Below are 19,262 nucleotides of genomic sequence, written 5' to 3'. Positions count from 1 at the left end.
ATGTACACGTAAGTATCTAATAAAAAACCTTGCATAATTATTATTACATAAAGATTCGACGCGATTTTTCACGAGAGGAAAATATTTTTCATTTAATCACAAACCAGCATCGTTCTCCCCTGGGTCGAAGTGCAGCCTCGATGCACATTAGCGTGTAATAAATAAACAAAATAAATGAAGCGCGAAAAGGCTCGCAGCAACCCTCTTGTTTTTTTCATTTTTTCCGTCCATCGTTTTAATCGAAAAATCGGCGGAAACTGACGACGGGTGAAATTATTATGGATATATATTGCACGCATCTTCCTATCGATTTTACTCTGTAGCGCTCTGTATACTCTTTTTTTACGCAAAGTATTGTTGGATCCTGTAACATTGTACGAAGCGAGAAATTACGAGGATCGTTTCGTCGTCCTGTAACGCGAAGTTCACGAGCAAAGTTCATCACGGGGCATTCCACTCGGTGTATAATTATAGAGCATATCGACGAGCGCATAGAATATGTATCTACGAAGGGAGGATCGCGTCCCTTTTCCCTTTTTATTTTGATAAATAAAGCGTGAACGAGGAAAGGAAGAGACTCCTGTTTGATATTGGTACTCTCTTGCTTTACTCTGTTCCTGCAGTCTCGCATAACCAATCTCATCAAAGACTCGCGTATATATTGACTTCAAAATTGAAGCGATACTATTCCGCAGCACTTTGCTAGTTTGTAGTAGTACCTCGTTATTCTGCAGTACCTCGCTATTCTGTAATATTTCGCTATTCTGTAATATTTCGCTATTCTGCAGTATTTTGCTAGTCTGTAATACTTCACTATACCTCATTATTTTATAATACCTCGCTATGTATTATTCTATATGTATTATTCTATAGTATTTCGCTATTTTATAATTTCTCGCTATAAGAGAAAATAGGATGATTAATATTGTTTTTGATTCAGTAAAAAGCAAATTTGCTGCGAATTTCCTTTCGCCATTCAATTCGCGTCTCGATAAACAAAGCGTAAACGCTTAGAAAAGTTCTTTAATCAGCGTTAATATCACTTTTTTCCCACACGTTGCAAATAAGGAGCCTGCGACAAAGGGAGAGACCGCACCCTCCCTCCCTCTTTGTCGGTTCGTAGAAAAATCGCTGATGTAATAAGCGCCCGGGTTCATAGAGCGTGCAGGAACATCGGAAAGGAGCCGAACGAGTTACGGGGGAACCGAGTGGAAACTCTTTATTTCGTTTCCTCTCAAAAGAGGGGAAACTACGGCTTGCGAGCGCACTAGGACGTAAATATCCAGTTTTCAAGCCGCGAGGAGCATCGTAGGAAAGAAAAAGAGAGAAGAGAAGAACGAATAGGCAAGGAAAGAAGAGAGAGAGAAGGAGACACTGGCAGATTAACCCTATGATACATGTTCTCTGAAATGAAGGTTTATAAAAGAAAAAAGGAGCGAGAAAAATTATTGCGGGATATTTAATTTAGATATACCGTAGAAAGATAGTTCAAACAGGTCTGTGAAAATTGCGTGGAAGGAGATGAGATTTGATAAAAAAATACGCAGAGTATCGCGCGTAAAGAGAAAAAAAAGGTAGTCGTTACCGAATATGAAAGATCCTACCTTACACACACATATATGATACACACAATTTAAAATTAAAAGAGATTTGTGAAAGCTTCTACATCTTTAAATTCTACCAGATATTAAAAACAAAAAATAGATTTGTGTTGAAGAGCATAAAGCATGATGAATTTTGAATAAAAATAGTGACTTTTTCCTAATTTCCATGATTTTTTAAGCTTTTCGATTAACGTTACACATGCTTATATATAAATCCGCTCTTGAGAGATGTGGAACCAGCAAAATGGGAGAAGTTAACATATTTCGAGAACGTCGGCGAGACCTTTGAGACTCCCGTTGGATCCGGTTCGCGACGTTGCGAGACGGGAAGAAACGTGAGAGAAAAGCATGGGCAAAAAGCTCCGTCGCTGGCAAACCTGAAGAAGCAGAAGGTAACAAAGGGAAGAGAGAAGTGGAGAAGAGAATGGCAAAAGATCGCAGCGAAGGAGGAAGGGAAAATGCACAAAGACGCGACGCTGCGATGCGCAGCTCGCTGGACGTGACTAGGGAGAAAAATATCCCGAGGGTGAAATTCCGGGCGGACGTGGATGTGTTGTTTGCGTACGTGTGTGTGTGTGTGTATGTGTGCGTGTGTGAGACTGCGACGACGGGATAAGGAAGCTGCCGGATCTGAATGGCACGCGAGGAAAAACGACGCTCGACCGGCAAGTCCTGTCGAGCGACCGATAAATCCGGTTTGGCAGGCCCGCCGACCAATTACTTACGTCCGGTAGTGTCTATCCGGAATAAACTTTTTTACAACTCCTCGCGCGGTTTCATTGAGCTACGTAAGTCCGAGTAATCTTCCCGGATAGATGGTGGGTGGTCGCTCGCCATTTTAGATGTACGAGGATAAGAATGCTTTAATACGCGAAATAAAAAAGCGCGCTCGATAAAAACGCGTTCAAATGCATTATTTAAGCTCCTCAATCTTAATAAACTTTCCGAGATGACTACAGATGAACGAGCACTTGCTTGAAGATTTGTAGAATATTTTTCTTTGAAAATTGTATGTATTCCGATACAATTTCAGTGGGAAAAAATTTGTCGGATATAATATCCAAGTTTCGTGAATTTTGAAAAAAATTCAAACAGATAACAAGACATGACTTTTAATTAGAATAATACTCGATACAATTACATAATTAAAAATACGTGCGCTTTGCGTAAACCAATATTGTACGTGAAATAAATTGCTTTTAGTTATTACTCAGGCACTAAGTTTTCTGTTATGGTACGAGAGTTCCCGGTATATAAATGCATCTCGCACTGCCATATAGTGCTCAAAGGTTAAATAAACTCTGTGAAAAATAGCGAAACCAATCCAACCTTTCTCCGAGAGATATTCCCATCGAGATTGTCAAACATGTCGCGAGGGTACGAGATGGCGCATACACGATGGGAAATGTAAAATATCCCCCGCAATTCGTATTTACGGTTTGCAACGGGGAGGATAACGCATATCCCGCGCATAGAATATAAATCTTGCGCGAGGACATTTCTATCGAGGAGCATCGCACGCGCGCCCACCGTCATGCGAGGAGAAACATTTCGGAATCCGATCAAAAATCGGAATCCCGTAAAGGAAGGAAGAACGAAGGGGAAAGGGAGCCATTAGCCATCCGGGATTTGGAGAAAAGGATTCTCTCTAAATCCTCGCCGCTCTATTAATGTCACATTCGCCATTGTTGAAAGAAGTAGAAAGCGCGGATTTCCATTTTACACGGGATGTATTAATGTCAGAGCGATCTCTCTCGCGCCAGATCTTACGGCTAAGTGATGATTCTGCAGATATCTGATACGTATTTCATTTATTCACTTCCTCCCCAATCGTAGATAAGCATTACATTTTCTCATCTCCTGAATAAACGAGAGAAAATTTCAAAAAAAAATACAAATACAGAGAGAGGAATATATTTTAGTATCTGATAATGTAAAGCATATCATTTTTGTTTCTTTCGATGAAGAGAAAATCGGAATAAGCTCGATTGAAGCGATTGAACGTGAAATATATTTTCGAGGAAAAAATGAATCTTTCAAATTTTTCTCGTGAATTATTAAATTATAAATAATTATATGTATTTGAGAAATACAGCGGCTACGAAAATTATGCCGATCAAATGCATATATAACGATGTAACATACCTCGCGCGGTCAGCGGGAAACAAACAATTGTAATTGATCAAGTAACGTGACGGTAATGTAAACCGAATTATTACGCGCCAACAAAAAGCCTTTAATAATTAATCCAGCACGGAATGCGCCTGACATATGGTTTACCTTCCACAAATTTCCGGCGTAGTCCCCGGGTTTTACCCGGGGTTACCGTGTAATTTACCGTATAATATCACCATAAATGTAAGATACGACATCTTCATCAGTATCTATCTCGTAACATGAATACCTCCACATCGTTATAATACATTAGATCGATATAATTTATGGTAATTTCAAAATATGCCTCGTTATTGCAAATTTACGTGTACTGTGTGTATAAAAAGTATTGAATAAAATTAATATTTATATAATCATGTAATATTGTATCACAATATTAATATCCAATTTAATTATTGTGCTATGTATAATGTGTACTCTTCTAAATTAATTTAATTAATCTTAAAGTGAGAAAAAAATTTTTTTACTCCAAATTGAAAAAGATTAAATAATTTTACCAGTATTAATATTATTACCAGTATTATTATTGAAAAATTGTTGCAGTGTTTTAATAATGAAATAATGATTAATATTAAAAAACATCATTTTCGACGAACTTATATTCAATGTGTAAGCGCCTAAGAATTTTGAGTTAGGCCTGTACTTGCGAAAAAAAATATATATATACATATCTTAAGGAATGCGTGCCCCACGCTATCCCTATGATAGCACAACACCACCTGTGGCGATAACGGAAAATTTAATTTCGATGTTCGAGCAGTTAGCGAAAGATCGTCTAACGGTGCGCATAATAATTATTTCGGTGTGAATAATTATTTCCGCGATCACAATTTAAATAAACGGCTACAAGAGTGATGTACGGATGGATTCTCTCGTCTGGACGTGTCGAATAAAAATTTTCAACGCACGTAAGTCTGTCTACCAATACACCAAACACCAGCTAGGAAAATCTCAAAGCTACAATAGGTACTAGATATACGTATATCGTCAGCGAAACCCTTGGCTGACGGGAACAAAATATGGACTATTGAAAAGTTCATTCTTGGTATGCTTGTAGAGAGCGGCGGTTTGACACTTTTTGACGACTCTTTCGTGGCTGTTCGACTGTGTAAAATCGCGAGCCTGCACCATACACGAGATGAAACGTTTTTCGCATCGCCTGCGGTTATTGCGAATCGATTTCTAGTGACGTAATAACTACGAATCTTTTCGAACGATTATATGTATGTACGTTACGGACCTTTTGTTGTAAAGTGAGCTCTTTTTAAAACGCTTTCTAGACCGGTCTTTTTTATAAAAAACCTGGACCTTCTCTATTTAACTTAATTTTATTTATTTAATAATTTTTATTAATTTAATTTAATTTTACAATTTTTTAGATTATTTTGTTATATATATTTTTTATATTATTTAATTCGTAGAAAATATTCACGTGTATTTTTCCGACGTAATTCATATTCATGCTCCTTTCATTCAAGTCAAAATCCTGTTTCTGTTACTTTTAACAATATATGCGCCACGTATGGGTGACTCGCCAATTAATTGTCATCGTCGTATTAATTAATCATCGCTATTCGTAATGGATTTAACGACCGATAACGTAGTCGGCAGTTTGTCATTAGCTCGCGCTACGACCACGACGTGCATTCAAACGGCATTCACAAACATGGACGTCCGATAGCATTTCCATTACGATGTCCACAAATACTCGGAGATATCGGCGAGATATTTAAACACCAACGTGCCACTGACACTCGTGAATTAGCCATATTAAATATGATTATGCATGAAAGATGATATGTCAGTATCTTTTGTAAAGTGAAGAAAATTTGTGTACCGCAAAGCGTGTCTCCGATTTTTTAAATGCATTCTACACACAGTTCAATGTATAAAATATAATATAAAACGTTCTCATTAGTTTCTTTTACTTAATGAAAAATGATGTATATCTTATAGTGTTACTAATATTATTATTTCATACAGTATTCATAAAACATTATGTTATATATGTTGTATGTTTCACATATTTAATGTGAATAATTAAAAATGTGAATAAATGAAATATCGTTAATGAGCAATAAAAATATAAATTATATAACTTTTGAAAGAGAGAGACATAAATACTAAAAACTTTTAAAATTGGAAGCTCTATCCTGTGTATTTTCTGGCTTGCTATAAAATAAAATAAAAAAGAATAAAAAAGAAAAGAACTTGGACATCAGCCAACTATTCATTGCGCTTTTTCACGACTCGATGAAACGAGCACCAAACTGCACAATTGAACTTGTGAATAGTGAAATTTTCAGTTTGAGGTTTTCGCTGATGCAATTCGGATATTCCTTTGTAAATGCATAGAACACATAGGTCTGTTAATTTTATATTAAAGAAAAGAAGAGAAAAAATGTACAGTTAAATTGCTCGTGTTACTGCACGAATGAAACTAACGCGACATAACTGACTTTTTCAATGATTCCCATTCTAGATATATTTTCTCTTCGATTTTTCTTTTACAAACAGAAACTACATTGGGAATACAACGCGTAAAATATATCGCATCTCAACTAATTAAGCGATAACATATTAACAATTATTAACATTAGATTCAATCAGCTAATGTAAATAATATTTTATTTATCGTACAAATAATTAATCTTTAATTATTTAGTTTCTATTTGGTTTTGATAAGCTTTTAACTTAATTATTACACATCATTTTACTTGAATTTTAAATAAAATATCAGTTTAGTATGTTTTAAAATTACTAATTAACAAATTATATCACAGTTATTAATATAATATTAAAATTTTTGCGTTATGCTAAGCAACATCCTGAAAATCTTAAATGACATTGTTGCTTTCATTAAAATTTACACGCTACTTATTATATTCTCGCTCGACATGCAAATATCTTTACTCGCGTGCTGTTTTTAAAATGTACGTAATTTAAAATACACATAATTTGAAACGCGCTATGCTCTTGTATCGCACCCTTATTATTGACCGCGACGTTTATGGCAGTCACGGAATTCCTGTCCTATTCTGAAAATCAACGACCACAGTGTTGTTTTGGTTCCCTTGATATCGTATCTACGTATAGATATATCACGAAGTTATCAGTTCCCTGTAGAATCCACCTCAATCTCGTACATTTACAACGCCATTTCCGGCAGCGAAAACAAAACGCGTCGCATCGTGCTCGACCAAACGACGCGATTCACTCGCAACTTTTGCGATAAATCAACAACAGAGATGCGTAAACAATTTCTATCATTTATCCATGTGGAGAGATCAATCATAGAGCGCTGGCGGCACGATTTAATTATATAGCATGATTGTTGACCGATCGAAAGATTATAAATGCGAGAGGACCGCAAACGCCGTAAATCTATTATACTATAATAATAATCTCACAAATAAGTGTTCGTTTTTTTTTCAAATTACTCTTATTTTTATCTGTTGCAATTTTATGCCATTTACAAAATTTGAATATTTTTATATATTTCTTACTATATTTTATTCCATTTTATATCTTTCTTTAAAAAAATATCATATTAAAAATATAAAAAAATCGCAGAACGCAAAGAGAAAATTTTTTTATGTTCCCGATGGATGCGTAAAAAATTCACGGATAATTAAACAATCCCCAATAATTGATAAAACTAAATGCAACGATTGCGTTCGCGAAAATGCGCGAATAAATACGACGAGATATGGATCTTTCGCATCGGTCAACACGCAAAACTGTTGGCCTTGCGAGGCAATCGTTTGGGATATACACATAAAAGCGTGGCGTGATTCTGCATTTTAAATTATACCCCGGCTTTTTCCGTTGCTTTTCAACAGCGGCAGCTGCTCCAATCCAGCTGCCAATAGCACGGGACGGTTATGAATCCGGACAATTTGCCGCGTTTATCCCTTTAAATATAGACGCGCGCCCCGTTGATCCACTTGTCGTTTGTGATATTAAGCGCGTTTTTTCATAGCCGCCGGTATTTTTATGCAGATTCGTCGAAAAAAGAAAAACACCGATATAACAATCGCGCAAGCAATAATCTCCGATCATCGCCGCTGATTGTTGTCGATATCAAAACTCCTTTTATTGCGCAATATACGATATAAATTTTTTAATTAATGAGAGATTCTTTAGCTATACGATATAAATTATTTAATTAATGAGATACTTTAGCTATTAATAAAATCATTATTTTAATGTTCAAATGTTTCTAATGTTTCTAGTGTTTATTCTAGTGCAAATCCTTTCGTGTATGGATGCAAAAATATTGTACAAATGATATAAATATACGTATTTCAGTTGAATTATAAATACAATATCACGATACGATTAAAATAGGGAAAAAGCCGTTCTTTACGTTTTCTTCTGCTCGTTTCTCTGCGCGAAATGCTTTTACGCGTGAAATCGATGCGCAACTTTACTATCGCCGTGACATACGATATTCATGATGATGAACGTCACTCAGGATATAGGAACTAAATCTAGTGGAAGTGACCGTAACCCGTCAAAGTGTTCCCTCTCACATTGTTCGTGGACTTGCTTCTTGATTGATGAATTTTTATGCGATTCATCCGTTGATTCCCGCCGTTATCGCGGCGCGTATGGTAAAATGAGGTGTGACATCGAAAGGGACAAGCTAAGGGTGAAAAAAGAGCATGGCTGATGAAAGCTCGGGAATATGCAAACGCGGATGAGCCTTTTGGAGCACGTCAGCTACGCCAATTATTGTACAACTGAGTCTCTTTCGCGATGCATTATCATCATCGCGCAAAGCGAAAGTTTCGATTGACGAGTCTCCTTATTTTCTGAATATAATTTCAATAAAAATTTCATGGGAGATAAGGTTTTAATAATTTTATTAAATATATTCTATGATAAGCATATTCGACCATCATCTGGAATATATGCAATTCCGTAGAGAATCCGTTGGCTGATTTAGTTTCCAATCCAATCGAAAGAATTGGACTTGAAAGAATTGACAAAAGTAAAAAGAGACAGCGCGCGTGTCTAGAGATCAACTGCGATAGTTTTTCTCTCCGGAGAAAATCCGCCGTATTAATTTGCATTTCTAATGAGCCTGATTACCCTAGAGTTAATTTCTTATTACAATGCGAGAAAAGAGTAGAATAATCAGCAACAAAGCGTTTTCCATTAATTTCACGCACGTCTAAATTAAACGGAATTATACAGGGACCAATCGAATTATTTGACGAATTTTGTATCATTTTCCAAATTTTTCGCACACCACTGCGCTCCTCTCTTTCCTCTCTCGTATGTTTTCATGGAAAATAAATGAAATATTTTTGAATGGAAGGAAGAGAGATGTACGTATTGTAAAAACAAATTCCTCAAAGAGACAAATATTGCGTGATTTACTCAACCGTTGATATAGATACACGAGCACGATAAATCGAGATCCCTAGTTTCAGCCATACGTACACAGCGGATCACGATATATCGACATTTTCACTTAACGGGATTATATTAACCCAGTTTAATTTGTCGTCTTTTTCATTCAATTATTAGCGCGCTCTTTTATTTTCGAATTAAAAAAAAATTTCAGGGACTTTAACAATGAAATTATGCGATAGTCGCGAGCTACTGAAGAGATTCTTTGCGCAAGATTTTTGTGACGTGAAGAGTATTTATTAAGTTATTTCAATAAATATAAAATATTATATTTTATTAATTAATATATAAATAATATATATATACATATATAACTAATATAAATTTTTCTCACTCTATTAGATGAAGCTACTCACCCTCGTACACCCAGTCTGGTACTCCGTTGTAGATGGTGCCGAACACTCCCGTGTTGGTTATCTGATAGTCATCGGCCTTTTCTGCCTCCGGTCTGTAGTAAATATTATTCTGATACACGTAGATCAGGGCATTGCCACGTGGTCCCCAGGTAGCGAGCTGCAACGGCGTAGATTCGTTCGCTGCCAATATCGTCTCCGCCCTGCAAACATAATTATAACGAGAGCCTCGGTTAGCGCAGTAAAAATAATCGCTTCTCATTCATTCATGATTATTTTTTTCGCGTTTTTCAAGGAGGTTTACCATTCGTGTTTTCGCATCTCGCGAAAAAAGCCACCATCACGTTCCACCCGCTTTTTCGCGTATTTCGCTTTTCCCGCAGCAAATAAAAAGTTCATCAGTTAGCATTTTTCTCCCCTCGAAAGACGGATGGTTATAGCGAAAACATTACGACTCTGCATAAATATGTCTGTTTTATTATTTTAGTGACAAAAGTGACAAACAAAAGAAAGATACCATGAAGAAGCGAATAGTACGTTACTATTTTTAATTCAAGAAAGGAAAAATTATGAAATAGGAGAGCCAAATAGGACACGAAATAAACTTCTCATTTATTTTTTATCTTTTGATTTCGCTAATGTATATCGCTGACACATTTTTTCACGGAAAAATGATATACACGTTACGAAATATCAAGTATAAAACACAAAAAAATAGAGAGGTTGCAATTACCTCCGAATTAATTGTATTTCTTTCTACGCTCACTTCTCGCACGATTTTCCATCGATTTTGATCGGGTATATATATAAATTCGTCACTACAAACTACGGAAACTATTGAGATTTGGGTTTGCGAAATCAAAACAGAGACAAAGCAGAAGGAGAAGGAAGATATCAGGACGTCGGAACACGTCCACCTTGTTATTGTTTAGCGTTCGTGACCGATCGCCGCAAAGCAACAATGACGTCACTGTGTCTCGGTTGAACAATGCCGTAACTCTCGGTATGATTTTAGACAGAGAGAGAGAGAGAGAGAGAGAGAGAGAGAGAGGGGAGGGGGCATGGTCCTAGTTTGAAACTACCGGACAACCAAGAGATGTAGCCTCGCATAACTACGGCTCCGTATTGTTCCTGTTAGTTTCGGCCAGCGGAACGTAATACACAGGCCGCAAATTCTTCGTCAAAGGTTTCAGAACTTAAACAATGGCGGGGATTATTACCGGTCAGGGAATGATCAAATAAAACGGCGAATAAGTAATTATTCTGGGAATAATTACAACTGTAATTCAGAAATGCAATTAATCTCGGAACCCGTGTGTGCCAGCGCGCAGGCTATTTCCGCTTTCTGGTTAACAAGTACATTTAGGCAACCGTGTTTATTGGTGCTTTCAGCAAGCGGCAAAAACTATTGTGGAATTATATATTATCGTCGGCGATTAATTATCCCTTATGTTAATGCATGTATTAATTACTCGTGTAAATGAATATTCCATTACAATAATTATCGACGATTTTTTTTTAAATTTTAGTACGTCCGAAGTGAATTTAAATGTATCTAAGGGAGATAATCGAATAGATATTTTCAATTTCAAAATATCAATACTTTTTACAATTCTCTCGTAAACCGAATGATTAATCTTTATCGAGCAATTTCCATCAAGACTGAAGACCTCTGACGCTCGTTCGCGAGTAGGTAGAAGCTGTGTACAAAGAGCTTGAGAAAAGCCGATTAAGGGAAGTTGATTTTTGCCTTCGTACTTGATAAAAATGCCACAGTAAATATCATCCTGACAATTGACAAAAAAACATTGAAGTCGCTGTTTACTCAAGCCAAAGCTGAGGATTTTGTGATTATAGTTTTGTAATCGTCTTCTATTTTATATAAGGATAAATTTTTTTATTTATAAAGATAAATTTATTCATGAAAAAATTTCCCTTTGGTTATATAATAATGTTATATTAAAAAAAAAATAAAAAAATACGAAGAAAGAAGAAAAATAAAACATATAACAAAAAAAGGAAATGAAAAACAGATGCAAAGAAATTAGTTATAGTTTTATATGTCATAAATATTTAATTTTCTAAATTTAAATTAAAATAAATAAATTCATAATATTATGCATTAAATTTTCTAAATCGCAAGATCTTATCTTAAATCTTGGATAAAATTCTTTTAAATTTTTACGCGAGGCATTGTATCCTGCATCGCACAATTACGATGGTTTATCTAAAATACTCTGCAAAAAGTGTGACAATGTCATTTTTACGCTTGTGAGCGCTATTTTCTTTCACTACCATTTAGAGTAAGAGTTTTATTCATTTGAAATAAAAGTTTTGAAGTCTCGATCTGATTCCCTCTCTTTCTCTAGATGGCAAATTGCCAACTATCACCAGCATCCACTTCTGTATACAGAAAACTATCAGAATCCATTTTCTCGTAAGAATTGTTGGCAAATACGATATATCAAGCAAGAAACGAATAAATCGATGTTCAACTATTGAAGTCACTGAACTTCCTGACGCTAATAGATCAAAAATAGAAATAATTGTGCGAAAACACAATCTCTCTCGATAAAATAACAAGTGTATTCTTGTAATTATATCATAATTTTTCAATTCATTGATTGCTGCAAAATCGAAATGTGTATTTTGTATATTTATGTCCTAGTGATTGAACAAATTAATCTCTCTCTTCCTCTCTTTCTCTCTGTATTAAATTTTTTATAAATCTCTTGAATAATTTAAAATTTAAATAAACTTTTTTTTATTGCGAAAAACAATTTATATTTTCATTATGTTCCATACTTTTCATGGAAACTTGTTTTGATGGAAATTCCAATCAACATCGATAAAAGAGTCTCAAACATTGTAAAAATGCAACTTTCATTTTATGTCGCGTAATATTTATTTTATGTCCCACAAAAGCATGTTTTTATATATGTTTTTTAAATGTATATGCATATATATGCTTATGTATACATTCAAAAAAGAGAGCAAGGAAAAGTCTCTTTTCTATAAATAATAAAGTCGAAAACCATTTGCGAATATAAAGATCTGCTACACATTCTACAATTCATTCCAAGACGACTTTTAGAATTTTAAGCGAAATAGACAAACGTTTATTATTATATAAACTATCATTTTGTTTTATCTACCTCTAAAATTTAATTTTGAAAAACTGAGGAGCTTTTAATGTATTTATTGAGAAGATAATCTCATATTAAATTTTAAATTAATAAGAGAAAGTAGTCTTGTATACATGAGATGCGACAAAACTATTTCGTATTTTTAAATATATAAAAATATATATTCCATTTTTTAAATATGATTTAAAAATATTTCTCCATTTAAAAATATTCCAGAATTTGTAATACACAACAATGTTTACTTTTTTAAGGAAAAAATAATGTAAATTAAATTTTAAAAAATTAAGGTAAATTAATTAAAGTTTCTCAAATCTTGGCATTAAAAAATTTTTATAATATATACGTCAAAAATCATAAGAAACTCCTCATATTATTAAATACTAGGATTCATATATAATCCATGTATGTGTATGTGAACTTTAATATACTGTTCTGAGACCGAGATAAATTTCCGAGTCCTTAAAAAAAATGAATCAGACCACACTGTTGCACTGATCCGTTCAATTGCTTCTACCTCGCCGTCATATAGAAAAACGGGCTTTTTCCGGCTGGATTCGCGCAATGACCCTCCCCCTCTTTTATCCACTGGCGTTTCATTCGCGCCAGCCGGCCGTGGAAAATCGATGAAAAGCGTATGCGCGACTTGACTGCCGTCGTGTCGTCGGTGGATAACGTTCGTCGTCCCGCGGTGAACTTCTTCCCGAAAAGCCATAAATAAAGGCGCCGGTATTCATGCGGCGTACAAACCGGGTTTATGGCGGGACAGGGTTCGCCTGGTCTGGCCTGGCCTCGCCTCGCCTTGCCTTGCCTAGCGTGGAATATATAGCGAGGAAACTCACGGCTTATTTACTCTCTCTCTCTCTCTCTCTTTCGCCCCAAAATACACATACACGCACGCCCACACGTCCACCTGTATCGTCATCCCGGCTTTTATCGCGACACCGAAAGCCAAAAACGACGGCGGATTTACTGGCCCCCTCGACCGTTTTCCGCACCCGTGATTGTCGCCACGCGTGAACAAACTATCGCGGCAATGACGAAATTTGCAAGGAAACGTTCGCGCGGTTGATCCGGGATAATTGGGAATGAGACTTTTGATAACATCCTATCCTATTGCGCTTTCGTGATATCGCGGTAACATTGAACAAATAATTTCCGGGAAGCGCTTTCGACATTTAGGAAAATATATTAACGTCCGTGGTTATTAAGAGGGAAGAAAGAGGGAGAGAGCGTGTATAGTTAAAATAAACTCCAATTATTTTCGTAAATTGAAGAATTAACTGGTTTTAGAGAAGCTTATGATGTAATTCTAGATAAAAAATTTTTTGGAAAATGAAAATGTTAAATATCCGTCAAATAATTTTTTTCTTTGCGATATAACTACTGTGTTATATTAAAAGATATATAATTAATAATCTATACAATGCTAAAAAAATAAAACACGCATCTTCTAATATATTTTCCATATCAATATGCATTTAATTTAATGTCGTCGAAAAATATTATTATTAGCGATAAAAATAACCGTTCGGTGTGTAAATTTTCATTGTGCTTTGTACGACGAAACTATGGGATTCGAAATACACATATACAGCGATATGATATAACATAAATGCAATATTATAATCGCGGAAACGGTAGCGAAAACGCTTTATCTAAGTACAAAATAATGTTTTTTGGCACGAGTTCGTATTCCCGTATCGAATAAAAGCCGATATGTACAGCAAATATATGCAAATGAGCATAAATTTTGCGCAAGGGATTTATTTCCGGCGCGCGTTATATACATCTCGAAAAATGTCTCTCATTTTCGTGGCATTCGTTCCACGGAGAAAATCGCTTTTTCACGTCAAAACGCAAAGCATAACATACAAAACAACGAAATGTAAGATTATGACATTGACTATCGCGAGCGATATATCGTATATCAGAAGCGAGCATATTTCTCGTCTTCATAAGAATATCGCGTTTGTCTTTTCATTCCCGTGCGAAGCTATCGTCGAAAATGGAGTTGTCGCAATGCAGTGGTCGTACAATAAATCTTATTTATCTGCAAAATTCGTCATAAAACGCACGATTTAACATTTTACGTGACATCGAGACATTACTTCTCTCTTCATATATATTTTTTATAAGGATTATAAATAGTATTATATATATTTTTTATAAGGATTATAAATAGTATTATATATATTTTTTATAAAGATTATAAAAATTAGTATATTATATACAAAACAGTTAATATAGGTAAGATGAGTAAAAAATACACGTACCACTAATTATGATTTTAAGTTATGTTTACATCGTATTTTTATCATATATAATTTTTAATTACTTCGCGTCTTCTCTAAGAATTTTAATTATTCAGAGACTCCGGGGAAGCCCTATATTTCCTTGCCTAAAATGATCTCAAAGCTAAAATGATCTCAAAGCTAAAATTCTATGTTCAAAGTACATCTCGAAATACTCCGCCCGTCAAGACTACTTCGTTTGCGCTCTTTATCTAGAAATTTTACTCTCTCCGAAAACCAACCATGTAACTCAAACTCGACAGCAAGTTATGTACACATGTATACGTACCCTTGTTACAGTCACGCGGTTAAACCTCGAAATGCGAGGCGACTGTACGTAAGGATGACAAGCGGCCTTTGCGTTTGCGAGACACGCTCGAAACGGAGCGTGATTTGATCTGCATGACTATTTGAGAGTGATGATCTCAAGCACGATGGTAAAGCCCGGCAAGAGATTCACCTGGCGTGGAAGCCGCGGGCATCCGCACATAAAGGCGAATCTCGCGGAATTGCCGCGCTCTCGGCTTTACAACTAGGATGTCTAGGATGTCGTGGTTTCGCGTGAATGAACCTCAGGATCCTTCGAAGAGGGCTCCTCTTCGGGGAAGTACGAACGAGGACGAATCTCGAGAAAGTACTCGCGGTTTCGCGATCGCGTGAGAAATTGATCGTCGAAATTTTGCGAGTTTCACAGGTGACCCACTTCCTTGGATGACTTAAATTCTGGAGGAAGTTTGTAATATATGAAGAGAAAGAGGAAGCGGGATTGTCTTGAAAGTTATATATTAATTCCGTCTATATTATCGATAAAAAAAGTAATCTTTAATTATTGCGATTAATTTCAATTTTTAATTATGCTAAATAGAGAGCGCATTTATTTCTTGTAAATCCTATTCCTATTAATCTATAACTTCCTATAAATAAACGTCACGAGAAACAATACTATTTAATATGTATACATGATATATATACATAACAATCATACTGATAAGTAAACAAATATGCAAATAGTGAGATATGGACAAAATATATGTACAAATAAATTTAACAAAGGCATGATGAATCGCTATTTGAAATTGATGGAATCGCTATTGAAATTGATTCTAACAACTTAATTAATATTAAACTCAAATTAATAATATTGACAATATTATCAAAATTAACTGAGAATTTAATAAACTCCAGAATCTAGCACAAACGAGAGGATATATTTTGCAATATAAAATATCATCTCCAGGCAAATCTAATCAAGTCGAATCTGAGAAAAAGTATGATTCAAAAAATTAAAGCAAAGAGGGTAGAGACTTTCTCGTTAAAAGGGAAGAGAAATTTATGTTGCCTTTGCAAGACCAGCAAACGTCGCAACCGTGGAAAGCGCAATCGGGCGAATAAGTTTAGGCCTTAAAAGGTAGTTTTAGCTTTTTTTCCCCCAGGGGAGGAGGAGGGAAGACGAGCGAGGAAGGGGAACGAGGGATTGCGGCGGTCGGGGATGGCGATAATCGTGATATAACCGCTCCTAAATGCTGAGTTAATGATCAAATCCGCGAAGGAAAGTTCTCAGACGTGGAACGGGCAGAGGGATAAGGGGTAAGGATAAGGGTAAGGTAAAGCGGTGACGGTAAGACGAGCCGGGATTAAATTCGTGCACAGTTTGTAATTTGCACGCGCGGTACTACGCCCCCAGCTTTTCCAACTTTCCCCTTCTCTCCTTTCCCTCTCCTTCCTCTTCCTCCCCTCGCTCGGCTCACGGGGGCCGAGATTAAAATGCAAATCTGAACTTGATCACGGAATAAATTTGAGATATGATTGTCGCAAAACGCCGCCGAGACACGGCTCGTTTACTTACAGTGTTTCCAGATTCACAATCCTGTAATGGGCCAGGTACGTATGACGGTACAGCTGAAACAAAGAGGACAGAGAGAGACACGTTAGTAAATTTCCCGAAATTAGTTGCGATTAAATACATAAGAAATTTAAAAGACCTTCTTTTGGAAAAATGTGCGCGCGTAAAACGTCTCAAGTGGATATGCAAAGTTATCTCTTGCCAAGTTCAGTCTCTCTTTTCATTTCCTTTATCAAATGTATCTCTTGAGATAAATTAATTATATTATTCCACAGTTCTTTCCTGCCTTCCAGCTTATTTTTAAGGAACTATTTTTTTTATATTACACCTCCATTTCGCAATGTCTCTTAAAAGAAACTTATTTCGAATTATTTTTTTACGAATTGTCAGTAGAATTAACTTTGAGAATACTTTATATACTTTCGATAAACTTATTTCCGACAGTGAAAAATCGATCAAACGCTGGGAGAGCAACGACATACAAATGATGGAAATTTCTACCTCGGAACTCGTTGCGTTAAAAAGATCCGCTTCCGTGCAAACCATCTGAGCGTGACCGAGGGGTAACGCAAAATACGATAACATGCCATCCCATGCACGGATTCTATTTCGTTACCGCATTTTGCCGTGGGTTACCCCAACAGTTTCCCGCTCTACCGTGTGTTACTAGCCATAAAAACCTCTCGCTCGCGTTACTCGCGTCATTCACGTGGCACAGATAGCACAAAAATATAATAAAGGCGGCGTTGATAAAAATATCGTACGTATCCAAGTCCAGCTCGTTCTTTTCTCACGCGTATATGTGAGATTAACATGTAAGATGAAAGTAATAAACAAGGTTGTCGTGTAATGAAGGGACGATTAATGAATCATAAACGGCAAAATGCTTTATTAGATGAGAAAAATAAACTAACATACTTCTAAAAGAGAATTACTGATTTATAAAAATACAAAAAAATGGACATCTATCTCAAATTAGATTTTAAATAACTTTAATAATAACGTAATTATTTAGTGTGTGTGTGTGTTTGTGTGCACGTAAAAATAATATAAATATATTTTTAGAATTTATTGATTTTTAATATAAATGTTTAAATTCTAGCTTATATAATATATATAATTTCCAGACATTTTATGAGATCAAATCGATGAATTCAAAGCCGATTACAGTGTAAACTAAGAGTCTAGTAAATACCAACTATGAACTTTTATCGAATACTGTTCTATTAGATATCAAGTCCACAAACTTTGAAGCTGTACTCGCTACACTCGCAAGAAGCAACTCGATTCTTAGAAAGTCGTTTAATCCATACCTCACGTCCCTTACAGCTTTTCTCCCTTATGCACTAATAATAATCATAGTAATAAAAGCAATAAACGGCTTAAAGCAATAAACGTGCGTCTGAAGTTTAAACAGCAAACAGTGCAAGCAACATAAACGCACGTGCGAATTTATCGGCGGTGACGTAAAACACGCTTAGAAATTTAATGGTTAAACTTTCTGATAGTGAATCACGAGTTATTATTAAATATTTCGAGGACGAGTCTTTTAATTTAGGATAATAAAATAGGATATCAATAGATAATTTTAATGCTAAATTATATACATGGGCTAGCTTTCGGAAAAATATATAAAAATATTTTTTTTGACTTTCTTAATATTTCAACTTGTGGTCATATCTATTTAAATATCTATTTAAATAATTCTCATATATTAACAAAGAAAAAATTTCGCAACGATAACCGCTATATTATACGACAAGATTTATTACGAATATTTTACTTGGTTTAAATAATAAAAGTTTTAGAGAAAAAATACAATTTTTTATTTAATAATAAATGTGTGATTTGATTTTCTCATTTATTTCCAAATATATACTTAATAAATATTTGCAGTTAGAGGATCAAAGAAATTGTAATATATCCATAATGATTAGAGGAACTATTGGCGTGTTAATTGGCGCAGGTAGGTAGACAGGTAAATAGGTAGGTAGGTATGTAGGTAGGTAGGTAGGTAGGCAGGTAGTAGGTAGGTAGGTAGGTAGGTAGATATAGCGCTTGTGGCTGGGAACGGTCCAGCCATTCCCATGGGAACATTTCAGAACCGGGAGATCCAGGCATCCGATAGAGAGGCAGAGAGAGAAAGAGAGAGAGAGAGAGAGAGAACTGGCCGTCGAACGAACCATCGACAGCGCGATACGGAAGGATTCATGGTGTGCACCGCGCGCTATTTTGCCTCCATTAACTCTCTTTCGGGGCAGACCTATAAATCATGGGCCGCCTGATAAGGTCGAGCAACGCCATTTTCACGTGTTGCGGCTGCGTTCGCTATCGGGCGCGGGCTCGTTTCCATCGCATTATTCCCGCCTTCAACACCCTGCCCGAGGTACACTGCCCTCCATTAACCCTTTCGGTGTTCCAGTCTTCCT

At 35.7% G+C, this 19,262-nt stretch overlaps 1 protein-coding gene across 9 annotated transcripts in view; it reads right to left on the bottom strand.

Annotated features, from left to right (window-relative positions):
• The window catches only part of LOC145965350 (venom dipeptidyl peptidase 4), a 326,742-nt gene that overhangs the window by 34,535 nt on the left and 272,945 nt on the right, over nucleotides 1-19,262 (bottom strand). For all 9 annotated transcript variants that reach the window (XM_083088819.1, XM_083088820.1, XM_083088824.1 and 6 more), the window contains 2 exons: nucleotides 16,837-16,889; nucleotides 9,557-9,756 (listed from right to left, as the gene is read on the bottom strand). In XM_083088819.1, the coding sequence (XP_082944945.1) occupies nucleotides 9,557-9,756; nucleotides 16,837-16,889 (253 nt within the window). The remainder of the gene's footprint in view (nucleotides 1-9,556; nucleotides 9,757-16,836; nucleotides 16,890-19,262) is intronic.

Source organism: Camponotus vicinus, unplaced genomic scaffold (assembly GCF_025532165.1).
Source record: "Camponotus vicinus isolate PSW18456_S1 unplaced genomic scaffold, iyCamVici1.0 SCAF_14, whole genome shotgun sequence".
Lineage (NCBI taxonomy): Eukaryota > Metazoa > Arthropoda > Insecta > Hymenoptera > Formicidae > Camponotus > Camponotus vicinus.
This window is presented reverse-complemented; position numbering and strand designations above follow the sequence as displayed.